General features: G+C 39.9%; 1 protein-coding gene across 8 annotated transcripts in view; it reads right to left on the bottom strand.

Annotated features, from left to right (window-relative positions):
• The window catches only part of JADE3 (jade family PHD finger 3), a 137,901-nt gene extending 117,815 nt beyond the window's left edge, over positions 1–20,086 (bottom strand). For 2 of the 8 annotated variants that reach the window (XM_045860620.1, XM_045860629.1), the window contains exons 1-2: positions 19,969–20,021; positions 13,952–14,028 (exon numbers count right to left, since the gene is read on the bottom strand). Coding sequence is in view for 2 of the 8 variants with exons in the window: in XM_045860627.1 (XP_045716583.1) it covers positions 13,952–13,999 (48 nt within the window). In the remaining 6 variants the exon portion in view is untranslated. Of the gene's footprint in view, positions 1–9,972; positions 10,011–13,951; positions 14,029–15,816; positions 15,858–18,288; positions 18,369–19,968 lie in introns of those variants that run through there. The other 6 variants (XM_045860621.1, XM_045860627.1, XM_045860622.1 and 3 more) reach the window with 6 other exon arrangements.
• Between the last annotated feature and the right edge of the window lie 5,260 nt (positions 20,087–25,346).

The following is a 25,346-nucleotide window of genomic DNA, read 5'->3' as shown; positions in this document are numbered from 1 at the left end:
GGGGTATCAATATACAATTTTCAAAATTAAAAACATGACTCACAAATACCAAAAGAACAAATGGCAAAGACCAATTTATCAGTGAGGGAAGCAGCAGGATGTAAAGCTGCTTCAAAGAATATTTGAGAGATTCGGTATATATAGGAACTAAAAGTAAAAATGCTAGGATAGTTAAATTAGATAGAAAAGTGGTTAATACCCTGTAGGATAGTTAATCTAAATCTCTGGAATTACTTCTTCTACCAAACAGAAATTTTTACAACTTTACCAAAGACATGTAACTTAACATGTCACTTCAAGAAGTCTGGACCCTACTCTGGGAATATAGTCTAAGGATCCTGAAACACCAGTTCGAAAGAATATATGCACCCCTATGTCCATAGCAGTGTTATGTACAATAGCCAAGATCTGGAAATAGCCCATGTGCCCATCAGTAGATCAGTGGATAAAAAATCTGTTTTTTTTCCATATTTACACAATGGAATACTATGTGGCGGTAGAAAAGAAGGAAACCTTACCTTTTGCAATGGCATGGATTGATCTGGAGATTATTATGCTAAGTGAAATAAGCCAGCCAGAGAAAGAGAAATAGTGTACGATTTCACTTATATGTGGAATCTAATGAACAAAATAAACTAATGAACAAAACAGAAACAGAGGCATAGATACATGGAATAAGCAGTTGTCAGAGGGGAGGCAGTAGTGGGTGACAGGATGAAACAAGGTGAAGGGAGTAGCCAAAGAACATATATGCATAACTCATAGACACAGACAACAAAGTGGTGATGGCCAGGGGGCGGGGTGAGGGTGGGAAATGGGTGGAAGTGGGCAAGGGGGAGAAAATGGGGACAGCTGTAATAGTGTCAACAATATAAATAAACAAATAAATAAGTCTGGACCCTAATCATTAGTAAATACTGAGCCAAGCAAAGACTCATTCCCCTAGGGAACTAAATAACCCTTGGGTGGGCCTCTCAGTCAATGACAATGAAAGGACATTCAATCATCCTTTTGCATTAAAGTTTTAAACAATTTCTATTAATAAGAGGGTTAATGGCTTATTTATGCCTAAGTCTAAGTCCTTGGAAGTAAAAAGAAGGTTCTAGGGGGCCAGTCTTTAGAATAGCGTGATAGCATGTATATATTTTACTTTACACAAGCATTCTAAAACAGTCATTTACCTTTCACACCAATCATAGCATCTTAGAAGTCATCTGAAATCCAGCCATCTCCTAGGGCAGGGGTGTCAAACTCATTTTCACCGGGGGCCACATCAGCCTCATGGTTGCCTTCAAAGGGCTGAATGTAATTTCAACTCCTTAACAGTTAAGGAGTAGTTACATTTATACAGTCCTAAAATTATTTCAGCCCTTTGAAGGCAACTGCGAGGCTGATGTGACCCTGGGTGAAAATAAGTTTGACACCCCTGTCCTAGAGCATAAATGCTTTCTTCAGCAGCCTTAACAGGTGATTACAGAGGAAGGAAATTAACATTACTGAGTGCCAATTATGTGCAAATTTGTTTTTAAAGAGTCAAATTTCTTTTCTTACAGTAACATGCTACCTATACTTTTAGCCATTTATCAAATAAATGGATTTTAGCAAAATTGCTCCAAATCATACCTTAATTTAAAAATGTATACACAGTACGTTTACCTTTTAATGTACAATTCAAATTCTGATGGATGTGTATGAGTATAATTACCACCACAAACAAGATACGGAATAGTTCCAAGCATAACTGCTTTTAAAATGTCAATTAACCAATACATATTTATTTATAAATAGCAATCATTTTATTTGCTCATAATTCTGTGGGTCATCAATTTGAGCTACAATGAGCTCAGCAGTTCTTCTGGTAGTCTTTCCTACAGTCCTTCATGTGGGTACAAAGTCATCTGGAAATGTGACTGCGGCTGAATATATTAGGATGGCCTCATTCACATGTCTGATGATTGGCTATTGACTGGCCTCTCTCTCCACATCATCTCTCTTCCTCCAGCAGGCTAGCTGGGGCTTCTTCCCATGGGTGCTTTAGAGTTCCCAGGGAACAAGAAAGCTACAAGACTTCTTGAGACCTAGGTTCAGAAGTCACCCAGAATTACTCATGCTGCATTTTATTGGCCAAAGCAAGTTATAAGTACAGCCCAAATTAAAGGAATAGAGAAAGAGACTCTACCTCTTGACAGGAAGAGCTGCAACGTCACACTGTTAAAGGGATATATTGTACATACAGAGATGAAAGGACTTTGTGGCCATCAAGCACTCCATCTCACCATCCTATTTGGGAAAAATGAGTGTTGAGCTTATTTAGACCTGTGGGCCTTCACAGATGGAATGAACCATTGAGATGAAAAAAAATAAAAAACTTTTTTAGGAGTGAGTCCTGGTGAACGTGCAGGATGCAACAACCCAGGGGAATGTGGAGAGCTTCAGGCAGAGGAAGTACAGACAGAGCAGCAGGATGGCTTATTACATTTAAACTGCAGTAAATGCACACTTGTGTGGAGTGGATAGAAAAGAGGATTTAAGAAGTAAAAGGTAAAAATGGTGAGAAAGGTTATGATTGGGTGTAGGGGACATTAACTGCTAGGCTCTCAAGAGTACAGATACCAATTATTAAATAGTGAGTGCATAAGGGTCAGTGGTGGCCTAGCGGCAGGAGTGGAGATGGTGGTATACAGAGTAGGCCTTTAGAGCCTGTGTCATTATGGACAACAGTCTGAAATGAAGTTGAGTTGGACCTGACTTGTAGTGGCACACAGATCACTGCAAGATAGCAGTCTAGAGATAGTTTCCCTAAAGGCAAGTGACTACATGGATTCTTCTAAAGGACATAATTGGAGCTTTTACAGATACGTTTATTTAGAAGTACAAAAAATGTTTATTCTGGATTTAAATTGGTTATCCTACACAGAGCTCAATTTCAGTTCCTCCCTCCCTCCCTTTCTCTCTCTCGCACACGCACACACATACCCCTCCTGTATAAGATGGGAATTTCATGAGACATGTAGGATACAACTGTTTATAGTCAAAGTTTGTGTGTATTTGAAAAGAAAAAATTCCTAGTGCTCTTTAACATTTAAATGGGCAAGGACTAAGGGGGAATGCTAGAAATCATGATGGAACCAGGGAAAATCTGCCTGCAGCTTTGACTGTAATCTACACTGTGATGCCACGCTCTGCTTAGGCAGACTGCATAGCCACACTTCACAGCAGCAGCATGGCAAAATATCAGTTTTCTCATGATAGTATGCAAAATGCATATTTCTTTTCCAAACTATGACTTTCCACAGGACTTATCTGGCCATTAGAACATGTCATGTTACTTTTAAACACAAAATCAGAATTGATGTTTAGTTAATTAAACATCAGGCAGCAATTCTTTCAGGTATTTGTGGGAGATAGGATGTAAACAATTTGAGAGTTCCCTATTAATCAGGGAGTGGCAGTCTAGTTGTAAACCTTCAGGCCATGTGTATACAAAATAGGTCACAGAGTGAGGGAGTATAGCAGTAGGTGCCAAAGTTGACTGGAAAAGACAGGACTTAATGAGGGCATATGGAGTAGGGAATGGCATCCAAATGAGTGGAGGTTTGGGAGGAGAGGAGACTCTTACTGAGCTAGAATTTGCAAGGATTTGCAAGAATTGATTCCGGTAGGATTAGCAGAGCAAGAAGGATGTTCCAATTGTGAAGAAAGGCTCCAGGTAAACCTGAGTGTTGGAATGTTGGTGGTACTGGGGGGAGATGAGGCAGTAAGGAAACAGTTCAGAGATGACATACCAGATTGTGTGCTCAAGACTTCTTGTTCCACCCAGTTTCCCCTGGAATCCCAGGTGAAGAATTGTCCTCAGTTGATGCATTGTGTCACGTGAAAACATTACAAAACAATTGAAGTAACAGACATTTAAGTTCCTCTTTCCACATACTGTGTTTCATCCATTGTCTAGTAAGTGAATAGATAGCCCTTTGTGCATACCTCATAGGATAAGGAGACATTCTCCAGGGGAAAACACATCCCTTGATAATTGCTCAGACTGAGGTAGACCATACTATACAGCAGTTATGCAAGCAAGGGGCCTTCATTGCATTTTCTAATGACACAGTACTCTAGGGAGAGATTTGAATGGTCATACCAAACTTTTGCAATTCTCTCAATACTAGGGAGTTTCCTGGAAAAAGATGTGTTTTAAGTAAGATATTGTAGGATCTGAGAAATTGTAGATGGTTCACATCATGGGAACTCCAAAAAATCATGCCTCATCAAGTGTCCTCAACAGTTACCTTTTTAAAAGTATAAAAATAATATTGAGTGATATCCAAATTACTTTCTTTGGGGTAAGGTACTCAGGCTACCACATTTGAGGAGTGCCAAGCCTGCCGCTTGGTATGGAGCAAGCACTCAATGAGTGTTAGTTAATTCTGAGCTACTTTTTGCAGTTTGTTTATACAAGATAGCAATATATTAACTTTTGGTGAGCGTGATTCTTTAACATTGGGATGGCAAGTAAAACCATCAAAATTGGAAATCTGGTCCAACCTTTAGATGTTATATAGGACTCCCATATAGCTATGTCCCTAAACTTTTTCACCTGAGGACAACAGAGGTTTCTCCCATGTACAGCATGCTTTGAAGGCTTGCCTACCAAACACACCATATTATGGATCACTTAATTTCTCTATTTTAATTAATCAAAGGCAAATGTTTCTGACAAGAAAAGGGTTCTGTTAAACATGAGATAATAATAGTATATTTGGTATTCTACAGATTGCCCAGCATTTCATCCTTAATATATTATTAACTTGACACAACAATCCCAGCGGTTAGTATTATTATCTTCATTCTACAAATGAGGAAACTGAGGCCAAAGAGCTTAAACTCACTCAGGGTTGCATGGCAAGTTAAGAAGCAAAAGCAGGATGCAAGCAACTTGGGTCTTTGCCACTCTGTCCATTCTAGCATTCAAACTCTAGCTAACTAGTCTTACCATAAATGCTAGTATATAATTCTAGCAATCTCACTCTCAGGTTTTTACTCTAGGGATGCAAATTTATGTATACTATCATGTAAATTTTTATAGCAGCTCTATTTATAATTAACAAAAACTGATAACAACCCAAATGTGGTATGTTTATACAATGGAATACAACTCAACAATAAAAAGGGTACAAACTATTGATATACACTACTTGGATGACTCTCAAAACCATTATGCTGAGTGGAAAAAAAAGCAAGACTCAAAAGATTATACAGTCTGACTCCATTTATGTGACATCCACAAAGTGACAAAACTATCCTTATGGAGCACAGATCAGTGACTGCCAAGGTTTTGCGGGGGGGGGGGGAGAATGTGACTAGAGGTAGCACGAAGGAGTTTTATTGGGGTGATAGAAGTGTTTTGTACTGCAACTGTGGTGGTGGTTACACTGACCGATAAATGTGTCAAAATCCACAAAACTATATACACCCTCGAATAGTCAATTTTACTGTATAATAATTTTAAAAAGAGGCAATATTTCATCTTCTTTTCAGTATCAATTTCTGTATTTTCCAGTTATAGTAGACTTTTATAGTTCTACCTACTACTAACAATAGTTTTCAGATTTAAAAATTATACTATAATTTTTCACTATAATGTGAAGCAAAAGCCATTACCAGGCTATATACCCAAACTCAATGATGATAGTTATCTCTTTTTTTATCCTCACCCAAGGACATTTTTTATTGCTTTTAGAGAGAGAGAAGGGAGAGAGAGAAACATCAATGGGAGAAAGAACCTTCTGGCTATGAGACGATACTCCAACTGAGCCACATCAGCCAGGTCCAACAGTTCTCTTTAAAAAAACACTCCTTACCTTTTTCCACAATGAGCTTGCTGCCAGAACACAGGTGTTGTGAAAACCACCACTAAATCTAAGTCAAAATGGGAAAGGAAAAAACTCATATCAACATCATCATTGGACATGTAGATTCAGCCAAGTCTACCACTACTGGTGGGATTGACAAAAGAACCACTAAAAAATTTGAGAAGGAGGCTCCTGAAATGGGAAAGCGCTCCTTCAAATATGCCTGAGTCTTCAATAGACTGAAAGGTGAATGTGAGCGTGGTATCACCACTGGTATCTCCCTGTGGAAAATAGAGACCAGCAAGTACTATGTGACAATCATTGGTGCCCCAGGACACAGAAACTTTATCAAAACCATGATTATAGGCATATCTCAGGCTGACTGTGCTGTCCTGATTGTTGCTGCTGGTGTTGCTGAATTTGAAGTGGGTATCTTCAAGAATGAGAAGACCTGTGAGCATGCCCTTCTAGCTTACACACCACTGAACCACCCTACAGCCACAAGAGATATGAGGAAATCATTAAGAAAGTCAGCACCTACATTAAGAAAATTGGCTACAACCTTGACAGAGCAGCATTTGTGCCAATTTCTGGTTGGAATGTTGACAACAGGCTGGGGCCATGTGCTAACATGCTTTGTATCAAGAGATTAATAGTCACCCATAAGGATGGTAATGTCAGTGGAACCACATGCTTGAAGCTCTGGATTGCATCCTGTCACCAACTCCTCTAACTGACAAGCCCTGCATCTGCCCCTCCAGGACTTCTGCAAAATTGGTGGTATTGGTACTGTCTTTGTGGGTTAAGTGGGGATTGGTGTTCTCAAACCCTGCATGGTGGTCACCTTTGCTCCAGTCAGTGCTGTAACTGAAGGCTGTTGAAATGCACCATGAGGTTTTGAATGAAGCTCTTCCTGGAGACAATGTGGGCTTTAATGTCAAGAATGTGTCTATCAAAAAATGGTTATCATGGCAATGTGGTTGGTGACAGCAATAATGACCCACCAATGGAAGCAGCTGGCTTCCTGGCTCAGGTGATTATCCTGAACCATGGAGGCCAAATGAGTGCCTGATATACACCTGTGTTGGACTGTCATATAGCTCACATTGCTTGCAAATTTTCTGAGGTAAAGGAGAAGACATTGTCATTCTGGGAAAAAGTTGGAAGAGAGCCTGAAGTTTCTGAAATCTGGTGATGCTGCCATCATTAATATGGTTCGTGGCAAGCCCATGCATGTTGAGAGTTTCTCTGACTATCCTCCTCTGGGCTGTTTTGCTATTTGTGATATGATATAGACATTTGCTGTGGGTGACATCAAAGCAGTGGACAAGAAGGCAGCTGGAGCTGGCAAAGTCATCAATCCTGCCCAGCAACTCAGAAGGCTAAATGAATATTACTCCCAATATCACCACCCTAGTCTTAATCAGTGGTGGAAGAATGGTCTCAGAGCTGTTTCTCTCACTTGCCCATTTAAGTTTAACAGTAACAAGACTGGTTGATGGTTATCATGCAGTATAAAGCCTTTGAAAGGAAAAGAGAATGTTTTTAGACCATTTGTTTTTTTTGTGTGTGTGACAGTTTTTATTAGTTTTTAAAACTAGTACTTTTTTAAAATAGTTTTTTTTGAGAGAGGGGAAGGGAGGGAGAAAGTGGGAGAGAAATATCGATGTGAGAGAGAAGCATTGATCAATTGCCTCTCACATGCACCCTGACCAGGTACCAAGCCCACAACCTAGGCATGTGTCCCCAATTGAACTGGTGATGTTTTGCTTTATAGGACCACACCCAACCAACTGAGCCACACTGGTCAGGGCATCAAACCAGTACACTTTAATAGAAACAACTTGATCAAAAATCTATCACAGAATTTTGAGACCCATTAAAACAAAAGTTTAATGAGAAAATAAATACACAAATAAATGATCCTTAAAAGTTAAATGAATTTGGGTGCTTATCCTCTGAAAAACAAAAGTATTTTTGCAAACTATTAGATAGCATGATATTTGATATAGCAATTTGCATAATAAAAAATAAGTAATCAGAATTAATCCTGGGATTAAGGATGTGATGGAACAAGGATTTCATAAGAATGACACAGACAACCATGGTTCTTTTCTACAACTTTTCAATTTTTACTAGAACACATTCATGTATCTCCAGTATAATTAAAAATATAATTTGAAAAGTCCTTCTAGGTTGAAATGAGGATATTTCCCAAGTTGCAATATCCTTCCATCCATAGGGCTTTCATTGTCTTTGGGAACCCCTTGGTTACTCCATTACGAGGTCAGGCTTGTATTCTACTCAATACCTAGTGCCTCACACATAGTACAATGGGCACTCAACGAATATTTGCTAAACTGAATCGCATCTGGAAATGTGAGGAATAAAAGTGACAAACACGTGGCTACTAACAAAACCTATAATCTAGAAAGTCTAAATCATATTCTAATTTTGAATAAGGCAAATTATTACTGAGTGCTAACAATGTGCTCAGTAATTACAAAGGCATACATAAAATTTTGGGAGTGAGCAAGGCAAACATAACATACAGCCAGTGGTGTACAAGATTTTTAAAAAAGATGCCCTGGGTGGCATAGCTCAGTGGATTGAGTGCGGGCTGCAAACCAAAGTGTCGCAGGTTTGATTCCCAGCCAGGGTACATGCCTGGGTTGCAGGCCATAACCCCCAGCAACTGCACAATGATGTTTCTCCCTCTCTCTCTATCTCCCTCCCTTCCCTCTCTAAAAATAAATAAAACAAATAAAATCTTTTAAAAAAGATTATATTTATGTATTTATTTATTTTTAGAGAGAGAGGAAGGGAGGGAGAAAGAGAGGGAGAGAAATATCAATGTGTGGTTGCCTCTCACATAGCCCCCACTGGAGACCTGGCCCACAACCCAGGCATGTGCCTTGACTGGGAATCAAACTGGTGACCTTTTGGTTCACCACCGAGCCCACACTCAATCCATTGAGCTACACCAGCCAGGCAAGATTTTAAAGCCTAAAATAGGCAGGACCCAAACCAGAATCAATTATCCCTGCCTCTCTGGCCATAAAACTATAATATTCAAAGGGTGAGAAAAAAAAATAAGGAGAAAACCAACCTGTACTGAGTTTTATGTGCTTTGCACTGCATTAGACATTCATGTAGATTAGAATTTATATTAGGACTCAGGTTTCAGCTCTGATATGTGAAGCACTGGAAAGCCCATTCCCACCCTTCCAAGAAAAAAGCTAGACAAACTCTTTGACCTAGCTGAGAAGCAAGGTTACAGGGCAAACCACCATCTCCATATCTGAAGAGCCAGGTGCCTGCACACATCGTCTGAGCAAATAAACTGGTAGGAAGATTAAACTAGAAATTCTGATAAATTACTGAAAGCCAAAGTATAGGATGTCTTAACAGTACAAAACTCCTGGGCTACACATGGGTGAGGGCAGGTATTTTCATCTTTTTACAAATTTTTCCTACAGGAGCCCCACTAGATTTTTACAGGGAGGTTGGGAAAAATCCCAGAGAAAGCTTTTCATCATTATGCTGGTTGGCTGAGAAAAACAGCACCCATTGTGAAATTCACCCAGGCCCCTTTCCTTTATCTCCAGTACAGAACAAAAGCCTTAAGCTGAAGGGGGAAGGGCTTAAAACCCATGGCTTGAAGACACTGGTGTCTTCACTGCAGCAGGAGAAAAGGAACAGGCAAAAAGGAAAAGAAGCTCACTCCTGGAGGAGGGGCAGGAGATCTTGTAAAGGACACACTCAAGACCCAGGTTCCAGTACCTGCCTAAGTTTTAGGCTTAATCAAATCATCAGAGAACTCCTTACCCCCCCCCCCCACCAACCACCACCTGGCATATCAGCTACATGGTTAATAACAGTGGAATACAACTGGGAGGGCTGTAAGGGACAACTCTTGGGAAACAGCACAAAGGAAAAACCCAAAGCCAAGTAGGAGGCATAAAAAGGTATCATTAGAGGAATCAGAAATCTCTGATGCCCATAGCAAAAACAAACATCAAATATAACCCAACTCCCCCTGCCTAGGTTAACTCAAGTACCCACACTAAAGGCCTAGTCGAAAGAAAACCTGTGTTCTTCTCCAAAAATATCAATTATTTACCTCAGTATTTCCTGCCCACATTCAGTTTTCAACATATTTATGAGGCATAATGAAAGGCGAGGTAATATTCCAAGTGACAAAGCAATCATCAGATCCAGACTCAGTATGACACAGATGTTGGGGCTATCAGAAATGAAAATTAAAATTATGGTTAATATGTAAAGACTCTAGTGGAAAAAGGAGATACATGCAAAACAAATGAACAATTTTGGAGAAATAGAAACTATAAGAAGGAATCAACAGGAAATGCTAGAAGTAAAAAAAGAAACACAGGGAGAAAAATGCTAAACAGCAGACTTGACATAGCCAAAGAAAGAATCAGTGAGAATGAAGGTCAAGTTTATTGATCAGGTCAATAATATTAAAACACACCCTGGCTGGTGTGGTTCAGTGGACTGAGTGCGAGCCTGTGAACCAAAGTGTTGCCAGTTTGATCCCCAGTCAGGGCACATGCCTGGGTTGCAGGCCAGGTCCCCCAGTACAGGGTGTGTGAGAGAGGCAATCACACATTGATGTTTCACCCCCCTTTTTCTCCCTCCCTTCCCCTCTCTCTAAAAATAAATAAAATCTTTTTAAAAATTAAATTAAAACAAAAAGAGATGAAAGAGTGAAAAAAACAGAACATTGCATACGAAAACTGGGACAATATCAAACAGCCTAGCATACTTGTAATTAGAATCCCAGAAGGAGAAGGGGGGAAATGGGGTATAAGAATTATTTGAAGAAATAATGGCTGAGTACGTTTCCAAAATTCTTGATAGACAACAAACCATAGATACACCAACCAGGATAAACAGAAAAGAACACCAACCAGGATAAACAGAAAAGAAATAAATAAGCCACACCAAGGCAAAGACAGACTATGAAGGCATCCATAGGAAAAGAGACATGTTAACTACAGAGGAACATGGGTAAGAATTACAGCAGACTTATCAAAAACCACATAAACAAAGCAACGGTGGAGTTATATGTTGAAAGAGGGAAAATAATTGTCAACTCAATTCCATATCCCATGAAAATATCCTTCAAAAGTGAAGAAAAAAAATGAAGACTTTCTCAGACAAACAAAACAAAAAAATTACTGCCAGCAGAGCTGGCAATAAAAAAAATGTTAATGGAAAATTTTTTAGGTAGAAACATTATGATTAAGGTGAAAACTTGGATTAGCATAAAGAAATGAGCATTAGAAAAAGAATAAATTACTGTAGAATATTTTATTTTCAAAATGTTTGAAAAGCCAATTTCCCAGACATTAACCAAGGGCCAATCTTGCAAGCAGGCCTCCTAAAGACAGCAAACAGCCTCAGGTCTACTGTTTACTCTTTTCAGCACAAAAGAGTATATATTTTTAAAAACCTACAGCTAACATCATACTTAATGATGAGAGAGAGAATGCCTTCCAAGATCGGAACAAGCATGTTTTCTCTCACCACTACAATTCTGTTAAAAAAGAAAAAAGTAAGAGCACTCATATTACCTGATTTCAAGACTTACTATAAAGCTACACTAATCAAGACTTTGTGATAATGGCAAAATGATAGACATAGATCAATGCAACATAACAGAGAGCCTAGGAATAGACCCACACAAGCACGGTCATATTTTTGACACAGGTGAAAAAACAATACAATGGAGAAAGATAGTCTTCTCAACAAGTGATTCTTGAGCTACAGGACTAGCATTTGCAGGAAAATGAACCTTGACATACAGCTCACATTCATGACTGGTGGGAACACAAAATGGTACAACTGCATTTGGAAGACAGTTTGGCTGTTTCTTATAAAAATTCAGCAATCTCACTCCTAGGTACTTACCCAAATGAAGTGAAAACTTACATTTACACAAAAACTTGTATGCTAATGTTAACTGCAGCTTTATTCATAATTGCCAAGAACTAGAAACAGCCAAATTGTCCTTCAACCAGTGAATTGAACAAATGGTGCTACATCCATACAATGGAATGTTAGTCAGTGATAAAAGGAACAGGCTAAATAATTCATATAATATGAATGAGTCAAGTAAAACAGGGGTCCTCAACCTCCCTCCTCCCCACCTGTGGACACCAGTGGCACTATGAGCTCTGCCTCTTGTCCCCCCACCCCACCACCCACCCCACCTGTGGAAAAATTTTCTTCCACAGAACTCGGTGCCAAAAAGTTTGGGGATCACTGAAAAGAAGCCAGACCAAAAAAAGTACATATTGTATGAGTCCACTCACATGATATTTTGGAAAAGGCAGGACTATAGTTAAAAATTCAGAAGTACACTATTCTGAGGTACTTCTAGGAAACAAAACTGACAGAATATATCTATATCTATATTTATATTTATATCTGTGTGTGTGTGTGTGTGTGTGTGTGTGTGTGTGTAAATAGAGATAGCTCCGGCAAGGTCAACTTAGGTGGGAGTCCATGGAAGTTCACATCACCATCACCATACACTACCTCTCTTTAAATCAATGTATTTAATTTTTAAAATAGGGTAGTATATGCACATGGCTTAAAATTCAAAAAGTATATAAAAAATTATATGCAGTGAAAAGTCTCCCTCCATCTCTACCCCAGCCATGTATGACCCCAAATTATCAGTGTCCTGAATATCCTTCCAGAAATATTTTATGTCTCTGTATGCAAAAATGTGTTTGCATGTATTATTGCTCCCACTATCTATTTTACACAAATGATAGCATATAATACACACCATTCTGTTTCTTGCTTTTTTTCATTTTGTAGATCTAGGAGATCATACAATATCAGTGTAATATTCTAACGTACAATCAAGCCTTGATTGATACTTTGGATATTATGGATCTTTTGCTATTATAAGCAATCAATACTCCAAGTAATATACAAATATTTGTTGAATTCCTATAACTGTTTGCTGGGTCAAATGACATGTGCATTTATAATTTTGATTTAATTTTTATATAGTTCCAAGTCACTGACTTTGAAAATGGCAGAGATTTTTCATTTTTAACTTTTATCCTAGGTGAAAAGAAGGGAAGCTGAGATTCTATCACCAGGCAATTTTCTGGAGGAATGTACACTCTATAAGATGTACAACGTGAGCCTTAGAATGTATACTCTTAAGTTTCCCACACATACTTCCTAGGATCCGGTTGCATTTTCATGCAATACATTTCAGGCCACAGGCTGGTTATAAAGCCCATTTCAGTTATGTCAAAGGTGTTACTTCCGAAATCTTCACAATCACATGGCCAAATTGCTGGCTGCCAGCCACTCACTTCACAGCACAGTATTGGATACTTCCCTGCAATCACAGGGAGATTTTTAAATGTCGAGCAAGTGAAACATCTGCAGAGAATCCTTTGTCCTTGTTACAATGCCCACATAAGGATTTCTTCTCTTAGGTAAAAACTATAAATCACATAATAAAGGTTATGAGGAAAGGGTGCAAAAGTTTCTCTCATTTTTCAGGTAGTGATGGATTCCCAACTAACTGTCTTTTTCTTGACTACAAACTCTAGTATAGCCTAGTACACTACAATTTTTGTCATAAAGCTTGAACAGTCAGAGAAAGATAAATACCACATGATTTAACTTGTATGTGGAATCTAAAGAACAAAATGAATGAACAAACAAAACTGAAACAGACTCACAGACACAAAGTGAACTGGTGGTTGCCAAAGGGGAGCAGTGTTCAGGGACTGGGTGAAAAACATGAAGGAATTAAGAAGCACAAATTGGTAGTTACAAAATAGTCATGGGGACATAAGAAAAGCATAGAGAATATAGTCTGTAGTATTGCAGTAACTATGTATGGTGCCATTGGGGTACTGGAAATATTGAGGGGAACACTATATAAAGTATATGATTGTCGAACCACTAAGTTGTACACCTGAAACCAACACAAAATAAATTGAAAGAAAAAAAAGTTTAAACAGGAGGCTGAGGAAACCCAGGGGTGGGGCTCCTTTCATAACAGCCACACAAGATCAGTGAGCAATCAAACCACTTACAAGAATATCTATGTCCAGAGCCACATTGTCTCCCTTTGGTTTCTTCATGGAAAAACCATCACTCAGCTCCACACTCACTAAAAGAGTAGATAGAAGGAAGGTAACACAGTCATTATTTAGTCTTAAGAACACACTACATTTAGATTTATCAAAGGAAAAGAGGTTACATTCATTAATAATTATTATGCATTACAACAGTAATGCCCCCCCCAATTTTTCATATCTCCTCATATCCGTATCTTTGGATGGTCCCCTCCCATTATGACTGGGCTTGACCATGAAGGCACTCCTATGCTTTGGCTGATAGAACAATATCAGATGTGACACAAGAAGACACTTGAGAACTGCTTTGGCACTGATGATTGCTCTCACTTGCTGCTGTTTGTATCTTTGAGACCACCATGTTAGGAGTCCAGACTAGACAGCTGGAGGAGATGAGCCACCCTAGCTTAGGTTCTCCTAGATCAACCAGTCTGCCAACCACCAGATCACCCACACCCAAACCTAACTGACACAAGCTATTTCGAAGTAAATATGTTTGTCACCTGATACACATGGAAAGGGGAACAGCACAATGGTTTTCCCCATGAAGTTTAGTTTGCATATAAGAAATAGTTTCAAATAGAAAAACCTCCAGTACCTGGATTAGAATAAATAAATATGTAAGTATTGAAAAATGCCTAAGTCTTCCCAGAGTCTCACAAATGTGCTGTCTGCCATCACAGATGGCACATACCAAAAAAACAAAACACATAAAAAATTTCCATTTAGTCACTAAACCATCTTTGTCATGATATATTTAAATCAAAGTCTTATACTCAACAGTTCCATTTGTAACACTGAACAACAACTCGGGTTTCCAGGAATTTTTCTCCCAATTCTACATTTTTACCCCATTTGACAAGGCCTGTTTGAAAGCTGAAAGAGTTCCTTAATGCAGCCCAGAAAGTATCAGATATATGAGACTAGTTAAACTTCCTTCTAGAAGCAGTCTGCAGGACTAGCTTCTAGCAATGCGGCAACTCTTTTTAGCTATGTTAGTGATGGGAAATAAAAACTGTTTAAGTTCTATATACCCGGGTTAGAAACATTGCCTGTATTAGATCACAAAGTGGGACACTGAAGTGGAAATGACTTTATTAAACCACTTTTGTTTAGGTCTCACTAGATGCTTTTCTGGATTAAAAACTCTCTCTCTCCCCCTCTCTCCCTCCCTCTCCCCCCCCTCAGAAAAAGTGAAAAACACCTTCCAGCAGCTTCCCATTGTCCTTGGAATAAAACACAAGCTCCTTAATAAGGTCCCACAAGGCTCTGTAAATCTTCCCCAGCCTACTAGATCTCTCTTTCCCCGGGTCCTAGCCAAACCTCTGAGGATCCTTTCCACATCTCTCTCCCACCTCAGTGCCCTCACAACACCTGATGTTCCTTCTTGCTGGCAATCTACTCTCTCTGGCTTGTACCTTGCTTATTCCTGCTCATCCTACAGGGCCCAGGACACCTTGCTGGTCTCCCTCACAGAAGCATTCTGTCTCTTACTTGCTGTGTGACCTGGGGAAGTTACCATTGCTTCTCCTCTTTGAGCCTCACATCTCAGAGAATATCCTAAGTTAAGCATTTGGCACAGTGCTCAGCACACAGGAAATGGTCAATAAGTCATCACTGCTGTCACTGTTATCTCATATAAAGCAATCTCCATCATAGCACTTAGTACAATTAGTAATTATTTATTTGTAGAAAAAATAGAAACCCCCCCATTACACCTTACTACCTAATACCTTTCATGCTATTTCCCCACATACTATATTTTTGGAGGGGAAGATGAAATGAATGTTTACAGAGCAATTGTTATCTCAATTAATTATTACCTCAGAGATGTGGTTTGGCAGATGCAGAAACTGAAGCCAAGATCAAGTGGTAGACTAGAATCCAAATTGGCCTCACTCCATCCATAGCCTGTACTGGGTGCACTAACACCAAAGGCTTCCCTAACTGATGAACTTTGTCACCTAAGAGCAGCAAATCTCAGACAAGATGGATCTTCACATTCTCATATATCCCAAACGACTCCCAGGTATCTACTCTTCAGATCCTTAATGGGCCTGGAGTTACAATCATCCCCTGTAAACTCCTTCAGTAGAACACTCTTTGCCTGACTGTGATGGTAGTTTTCCTTATTTCCTTTCCACTGGATGTTGAGCTCTTAAGGGGATGAATATCTTTCACCTCTTTATGCTCACAGCAAATAGGAGGCATGCAATACGTTTGCTGACTGAATTTAAAATGTTGGAGAATATATATGGCTGCAAAGTTGAGGGGGTGATAGAGTGTATTTTCATAACAATATTTAAATTTGGCATAGTTAGGAACAAATGACATAAATGATAACAAAAGAATTTATCTTAACCATTTTACAACTGATACTGATTTCTATATCCAGCACCAGAGATTCCAGGTGATTTACAAATGTGTGTTTCATGGCTGTATGTAGACTTCACTCCATCTCTGGGGTCCTACATCACCATCGATATTTTGCTGTACCCCGTGGCTGCACGTGAGCTACTCTTCATGACAGGATGTCCTTGACAAATACCAGTCTCTCAATGGTTACTCTTGAATTGTTCATAAAAAGAAACAGAAAGGACAGATGATAAAGCAAATGGGAACAAACTGTTAATAACTGGCAACCTTGTGTAAAAGGAATATAGGAGTTCTTTGTACTATTCTTGCAACTTTTTATAATTATAATCAGAAAAATAAGTTTTTAAAATTAAAAAAAATAAAAACAATTTCCCAGGAGATTCTAACACACAAGGCCTACTGTATTGGCCTTGTTGGTCCCAAATTCTCTTGCCAACTATTCCCAAAAACCACACTCTAGGCTTCAGTTTCCTTGCCTATCAGCTGATATCAAGGGACAGGGAGCTCCTTGGGTAGCAGGGCTCAGCCATGGTTTCTGGGTTGTGACAAGTGATTAACTTATTTACTGCTTGAAGTGTATTAATAAATGCTTTGGTACCTCCTATTGGTCAAAGCCCCAGTACTATTTCCGCACACTAAGCCCCCTACTTTAGTTGGCTGCCCTCTGAGTTCTTACTTTCCTTTTCCCAAACTTAGCTATGGGGTCAGGCAAATTCTCCCCAGGACCCTTTTTTCTTGCTGTCCCCTAAGAGAGCACTGAGACAGTTCTGATGGTAAGAGCTCTGCTGCTATTGTCTGTGGAGAAACCTATAGGGAGGAGACAAAAATATCCATAGGGAGTCACAAACAATCCAGAAAACAGAAAACTCAAAGGAGTAGTTACTTGGTCTGTAATGACCACTTACTAGCACACTTTTATTCATTCATTACTTCTACCCATTCATCCTAGCCCCTACCCACCCCACAAACCAAAATGCTTCAGCTTTCCCAGCCATTGTAACTGGAACACAATAGGCAGAAACTTATAAACCACTCAAATGTCCCCATGTTAGCCATCTTAGGAGAGTGCCAGATGGGTGTTACCCAACACCCACCCCCTAACTATAAGAAGTAAATAAAGATCATATGTAAGCCAGCATATGATGTCTACCTTCCTCAGCTCCTGTTTTGTGTAAGCTTCACAAGAGGTAGGTGCATTATGTCCTAAGATAATGTTCAACCTCTGTCCCTGATCAAGGCTTATAAGAACCCTCTGTAATGACATGTTTTCACAAATACCTCCTGCTTCCTGATGCCTCCTGCTTCCCCAAGTTCCCCCCAGATACTTGCCTAGTTCCAGCCAGACATCAAAGTAGTAGGAAAAAGAAGAAAGGTTTTGTGTAGCTTAGGGGAGAAATGGGTTGCTATGGCTGTTGGAACACCAGGAAGGTAAAAGACAAGCATTATCAAAGGATCATCTCCAACCTGCAAGCCTTCAACATGCTTTGTTCTTTAACTTTTGTTAACACATATGTTTCAAGTCTGAGAGCCCTGTACCATCACCTGTCCTGTTCCTGAGGACCTCCTCTACAGGCCATATGGTGGGTCACAGGTACCCCTAAGCTGCTTCCAAGTCACTCCCAGTTGATTACAAATACTTCAGGAAGGAATGGGAGGCCTTTTTCCACTTTCCCTTACCTGTAACCAAGATTCATAGGCTTGTACAGTTGAGGAGGCCAAGGAGTAGCAATATGGCTCAGAAAACAGGTAGACAGAAAGTGTGGGTTCTAGAACCAGACCTGTATTGTCTGGACAAAGAATTGTTGTTTCCAGACAACAATATTAGGTTAAGAGCTCTTTTCTAGCAAACAAAAGTGCAGAGAAGAGCATACTTAAAGAAAAGGTGGTAATGATGGTAGTTCACACTGAGAAGCACTTACCAAAGATCTCATGTAATTCCTTCACCCCTTGAAAAGAGGTATCATCCTTTTGCAGTTCAATTATTTAAGCTCAGAGTTCACTTTAAATGTAAAAAAAAAAGTTATGAAGGTAGAATACTCCTAGGATAAACTAAAAAAGAAACAAAACATTTACTTCCACTTCTCTGGAGAGTAATTATATGATGTGCTAAAAGCATGAGAACCACAGTATTCAAAGGGTACAGAGGCTGAGATTCACATTCTCATTATTTACAGATATTATGAAATTATTAAAATAAATAAAAACACAATGCTTTGTTCAGGCCGACTGACTCCTTTCCCATACACACCCCTCTCCCCCAAGCTAAGAAGTGGCTGCAGGGAAGGTATTTAAGAGAACTACTCTGGAAAAGTGGATTCTGGGTTGCTTAAAGTAAGCCAAGATATGCACTCTCTACCTAAATTATTTTAGAGTTAGAAAGAAGCAGACAGTTATCTTTACCAGATTGAATACAGGGAATGAGGTCGTTTTTCCCTCCAGGCCACTGGAAACACAGTTCTGATTTCTTGTACAATCAGACGGTGGAAGGGGGGTGGGAGTGGGGGGGCACCGGCATCTCCTCCTCAGCTTCACAGTTAAACGGAACTCACATCAAAAAAAATCTCGTGCACATCTGAAGCCATCGATTTCCTTGCAACTTAGAAAGTCAGAAAAGTGGCCAAACAAGTTTCTTGCCAAATGCCTAGAAGCCACATATGTCCCAGAGCTACAGAATGATAACAACTTTTAACATGCCTTCACATACCACCATTATGGTCACTAACTTAGGATCCCGCCCCTCTTCCCTCCTTCCAAATAAGAAACGCAGGTTGCCCTCTGCAATTTAAAGCCCGATTTCTTCGAAGCAGTGGTTCTGAAAAGCGAGAGAATAAGACTAAAGGCAAGCTATCTCTTTTTTTTTTTTTAATCGATTGCCCCATGGCGGAGGGAATAAGGCCAACTTGATTGCTGGAGAAAAGTTAACTTTGCTGAACCCAGCGGTGGGAAAATTTCCCCAGAAGACTCGCAAAGCCCTCCCGCTTTTCCCACCCCTAGGACTGCCTGGCGCTCAGTGACCGACCACAGTTCCAGATCGGCATCGCCCAAACAATAACGTGAGGGGGAGGGAAAGTTCGCAAGCCCGCGGACCGCCCGGGCTCACCGGGTGCCTCGCTGCTCCCCGCACCACCCGTCCCCCTCTCCCGGTACTCTGTTCTTCCTGCCTCCCAACATAGAAATAGCCGGGGCGCGCCCCCGCTCCCAGAGCATCTGGTCCCAAGCAGCCCGCAGAGCAGGTCCTCCCGCGGGTTTGACCCCGTGAGCCCCGAGATCAGGCAGAGGATAGGGAACGAGGGGGCGTCGGGAGGAGGAACCGGAGGGAACCGCTGCAACAGTTATGGCGCTCGAAGCCTGCCCGACTGTGGCTGCAACGAAGCTCAGGCGCCCGCGCCCGCTCCCGCCCCCCGCGCCAGCCACAGCCGGCCACTTTACCTCAGCGAGCACACGCTCTCAGCCCCCGGGCGCCGAAGTGCCTCGAGGCTGGGCCGGGACGCTGCGCCCCACGCTGCCAGCTCCAGCTCCCCGAAACCGCCCCTCCCGTGCCCACCCGGCGCACCGCCCCCCAACCCGCTTGCGCCCAGTCCGGCTTTAGTGGCGCCTACCTTGGCGCAGCCAGTCGCGGCTCCCTCCGGGCTCCACGCTCGGGTCCGGCAGTGCCCAGCGAGTCTGGTAGGAGTGGTAACCGCCCCACGAACTCCTCGCTTTCTTCTCTCCCCTCCCTCGCACCTGCCCCCTAATCTCCTCCCCTCCCCCGCCCCCCCCCCCAGCCGCCGGATCCCCGGGGCCGCCCCCTGCGCCTCAGCTCCCGCCCTCGGCCCTCGCTAGCCGGGCCCGTCAGGCCTCAGCGCCGGGCAGGCAGTTGGGCGGCGGCAGCGCAGCGGCGGGTGAAGCCGCGCGGAGCACTATTGTATTCCTGACACTGTGCGCTCCCACGCTCCGCCTCTTCCCCTTCCTTCCTCACTCTCCCGCACCCCCGACTCCCACCACCGGCCGCGCTCGCCCTACCCGACTGGCTCCCCGCTGTCCGCCAGCCGCGAGCTCTTCTGGCGGGCTGGGCGCCGTCGCCACCACTAGCGCGCCTCAAGGCTCCGCCCACTTTGTGCTCCCGCACTCGCGGCGCAGTATTCCAGGTGGGTTCCACCGCGCTTCTGAGGCCAAGTGCCAGGGAGGGTCTCGGGAAGGTGCCTCGCCTGTATTCAAATACAAACTAAGCTTTTCATGGCCCCTTACAATTCCAAAGTTCTATAAGTGGACCTTCACGTAGAAAACTTGTCAGCCACTATTGACTTAAATCGTTTTGTGCTTGGATTACCTATAATGATAAAGCCAGGGTGGCTATTAACAGAATGCACTTAGTTGAAAGCACAAATGATTTATGATGTGTGGCTTTTTGATGTGTCAACTTGGTTAGGCTACAGCCCCCAGCAATCAAACATTAATCTACGTGTTGCCGTGAAGATATTTTCATAGAATTAAGGCTCCAGATCAATTGACTTAAAGTAAAAGAGATGATCCTTTCTGACTGTGTGTGCTACAGATTTTGAATTTGTTTAGCCAGCCTCACAATTGTGTAAGCCAATATCTTCCAATAAATGAATGAATAAATTATATAGATAGATATGGATATAATGTCCTATTTGTGTGCTTCTCTGGTAGAATCCTGACTCATACAGCTGCTTAAGCAAAAAAACCACCCTTTTTCATTTACCTATCTGGGTTTGGCTATGTACCATGTGCAATTACCATGAACTCATATTGTCATTTTCATTTACATTTCTAGGCTAAACACAAGCGTACGCTCTTTTATATTTTGTATGTTTTCCATATTAAAGATATAATTCTATTTTATAATATGCAAATGTGTGAGTTCTAAAATATTCATAATCCTTCAGACTTACCTCATTTTATTATTCTTACTCTGAAATAATTATTGAATCACAGGCTCTGTAAAAATATTACAGAGCAGTCCCATATACTTTTCAGTCCCCCATTTCCCCCAAAGGTAGTATCCTTACATAACCAAGATACTGACTTTGGTACAATCCACAGACTTTATTCAGTTTTCACCAGTTTTACATGCACTCGTTTCTGTGCCTTTATATATAGTACTGTGCAATGTCATCATGTGTAGATTTGGGTAATCACCACATTTAACTGTTCCTCTACCACAAAGATTCTTTCTGCTACACAATACAGTTACTTTCATCTCCTTCTACTCTAACCCAGCCCCTGGCAAACCCTAACATGTTTTCCATCTCTGTAATTTTATTACTTTATGAACATTATGTAAATGGAATCATACTTTTTGAAATTGGCTTTTCTACACTCAGCAGAATTTTCTTGAGATCCACCCAAGTTATGATGGAAGCACAATCAATAGTTCATTCTTTTTTATTGCTGATTAGTAATATTGCTATAGTATGGATATACTACAGTTTATTCATCCATTGAAGGACATTGGGGTTGTTTCCAACTTTTGCCTATTAAGAATAAGACTGCTATGAACATTTATGTATAATTTTTTTTGTGTGTAAACATACATTTTCATTTCTCCGTGACAAATGCCCAAGAGTGCAATTTCTGAGTTAGATAGTAAGTGTAAATTTACTGTTATAAGAAACTGCCAGAATTTTCCAGACTATCTGTGTCATTTTACATTCCCACCAGCAATGTATGAGAAACATCCAGTTTCTCCACATTTTTGCTGGCATTTGGTATCGTCACTATATTTTTATTGTAGACATTCTAATAGTTGTGTAGTGATATATCTGTTTTAAATTGCATTTTCTTAACAGCTAATGATGTTGAACGTCTTTTCATGTGCTTGTTTTCTGTGTATCTTTTTTTTGGTGAAATGTCAGTTCATGTCTTTTGCCCATTTTCTAACTGTATTTGCTTCTTACTGTTAAACTTTGAGAATTTTAAAATATACTCTAGATATAAGTTTTCTGTCAGATAGATGGTCTACAAATGTTCTTCTCAGTCTGTAGATTGTTTTTTCATCCTCTTAATAGATTTTGCAGACCAAAATTTTCAATTTTGATGAACTCCAACTTATCAATGTCTGCACTTACATAGTGTCCTTGTGGTGTCACCCAGCCCTGAGTTCCACAAATTTTCCATTATATTTCCTTCTAAAAGTTTCATATTTTACATTTAAATCCATGATTCATTTTAAATTAATTTTTGCATAAAATGTAAAATTAAGGTCGAGGTTCATATTTTTTCTATGGATGTCTGATGGCTTAATTTGTTAAAAATGACTTTCTTCCACTTACTGCTTTTGCCCCTTTGTCAAAATGAGTTGGGCATATTTGTGTTGGGCTATTTGTATGGGGCTATTTCTGGGTTCTCTATTTTGTTCTACTCTATGTGCCTATCCTTTTATGAATACCAAAGTCTTGGTTACTAGAGCTATATAGTAAGCCTTAACATTGATAGAGTGATTCCTCCCACTACACTCTTCTTTAAAATTGTTTTTTACCTATTCAGGGTCATTTGCCTTTCCATATTATTTTGTAATGAGCTTGTCTCTACCTACAAAAACCTTGATGGTATTTTTATAGGAATTGTGTTAAACCTATAGATCAATTTAGGGCAAATTGACATCTTTACTATATTGAGTGTTCCATCCATGAACACTCTATGTGTATCTGTCCATTTATTTAGATCTTTGTTTTCTTTCATCAGCATTTTGGGATTTTCAGCATATAGATCCTGTATGTTTCGTTAACTGTATACCATATTTTATTTTCTTTGGAGTGATCATAAATAGTGTTGTGTTTTATATTTCAGCTTCCTCATTCATTGTTCCTTATTAGTACATAGAAATGCAATTATTTTTTGTGTGTTGATCTGGTATTCTTTGACTTTCCTGAACCCAATTATTATTTCTAGGAATTTTTTGGTAGATTCTTTGGAATTTTCTACATAGACAATCATATCATCTATAAATATAGACAGTTTCATTTCTTTCTTTTCAATCTGTATGCCTTTTCTTTTCTTTCCTTTTCATTCAGTCTAGAACTTTCAGTATGTCAGATAAGAGTGGTGTGAGTGGACATCCTTCCCTGTTCCCTTTCTAGGGGGAAGCATTCCATCTTTCATCATTAATAAAACTATTTCCTGTGTTTAAAAAGATGCTCTTTACCTACCAAGTTGAAAACATACTCTTCTATTTTTAGTTTCTGAGAGTTTTTATCATGAGTGCTGAATTTTGTCAAATGCTTTTTCTGTATCAGTTGACATGATCATCTGAGTTTTCTTCTTTAGCCTGTGGCTATAGTAGATTATACTGATTGAATATTGATTTTTGTAAAAGATGAAAGATTTATACAATCTGAAGAGAAACCAGAGTATATGAATATCGATTTTTGAACTAACCTAATGTAGTTGGAATAAGTCCCACTTGACTGTGGTATAATTCTTTTATAGCTTTCTGGATTCTATATCACTAATATTTTGTTAGATTTTGGTGTCAGTATTCATGAGAGAATTTTTAGAGTTTTTTTTCATACTTTGTCTGGTTTTAGCATAATACTGGCTCCATAAAATGAGTTGGAAAGTTGTGCAGAAAAGAGTTAACATAGCAGGCCCTTGGATGGCATCTGGAAACTTGGATTTAGGGTGAGTTCCCACCATTCCCAGTACTGATAAGAGTGGATCACTGTGCCTAAACTGTTTGTATAAACAGTATGGTTTGTATTGAACATCTGCTTTCTTTCTGCAAGCCTGGAATTTCGGTGTTAGGGAGGGGGTGCCTACATGACCAACCCCCAATAAATGCCCTGGGAACTGAGTTTCTAATGAGCTTCCCTGATAGAAGACATTTCACATGTGTTGTCATAACTCTTTGCTGGAGAACTTAAATACATCCTGTGTGACTCCACTGGGAGAGGACTCCTGCAAGCTCGTATTTGTTTTTTTTTTTTTAGACTCCAACCCACGTGCCTTTTCTCTTTGCTGATTTTGCTCTGTATTCTCTTACTGTAATATAGCATAGCCATGAATCTGACTATATGCTGAGTTCCTATTGAGTCATCAAACTTGGGAACAGAAGTGTTCCCTCCTCTTGGTATTCTAGAAGACAGTGTTTAAAATTGGTGTTAATTCTTTAAATGTTTGGTTGAATTCTCCAATGAAACTATATGGATCTGAGCTTTCCTTTTTCAGATCTTTTAAATTACAAATCTAATTTCTTTAATTGTTATTGATCTATTCAGATTATAAATTCCATATTGGTTGAGTTTTGGTAGTTTGTGGTTTTCAGGCAATTGGTCCATTTATGTGTATAGGGTTTTTCATAGTATTCCATTTTATTACACACATGCATCATCCCACATATTTTTATACCCCCCCTTTGGTGGGAACATTTAAGGACTACACTTAGCAAATTTCAATTATAGAATATGGTATTACCAACTGTAGTCATCATGTTATATACAGTAACTCCTCAGACCTTGTTCATCTTATAGCTAAAAGTCTGTACCCTTTTACCAACCTCTGTATTTCCCCTACCTTCCAGTTCCTGGAAAACTATTCTACTCTGTTTCTTTGAGTTCAACTCTATTTCTTAAGATTCCACATATAAGAGATACCATGGAGTATGTGCCTTTGTCTTCATGGCTTATTTTACTTAGCTTAATGCCTTTCAGGTTCAACCAAGTTCCTTCTTTTTTAAGGTTGAATGATCTATCTATTATCTATCTATTTATCTATCTATCTATCTATCTATCTATCTATCATCTATCATCTATCTATCTTCTCCCATAAATTGGCTATTGTGAATAATGCTACAGTGAACCTGGGGGTGCAGGTAGCACTTTGAGATAAGTTGTTTCCCTAGGATATATACCCAAGAAGTATGATTGCTGGATCACATGGTAGTCCTTTTTGGGGGCGTCCCTAATATCAAAGAAATTTAATAATTTACAAGTTTATTTTCCAAATAGTAACAGATTTTATGAACACTTTGTTCATG

Source organism: Phyllostomus hastatus, unplaced genomic scaffold (assembly GCF_019186645.2).
Source record: "Phyllostomus hastatus isolate PE091 unplaced genomic scaffold, TTU_PhHast_1.1 phas_scaffold_200, whole genome shotgun sequence".
NCBI lineage: Eukaryota > Metazoa > Chordata > Mammalia > Chiroptera > Phyllostomidae > Phyllostomus > Phyllostomus hastatus.
The sequence above is the reverse complement of the archived record's forward strand: the minus strand, read 5'-3'. Positions and strand labels throughout refer to the sequence as shown.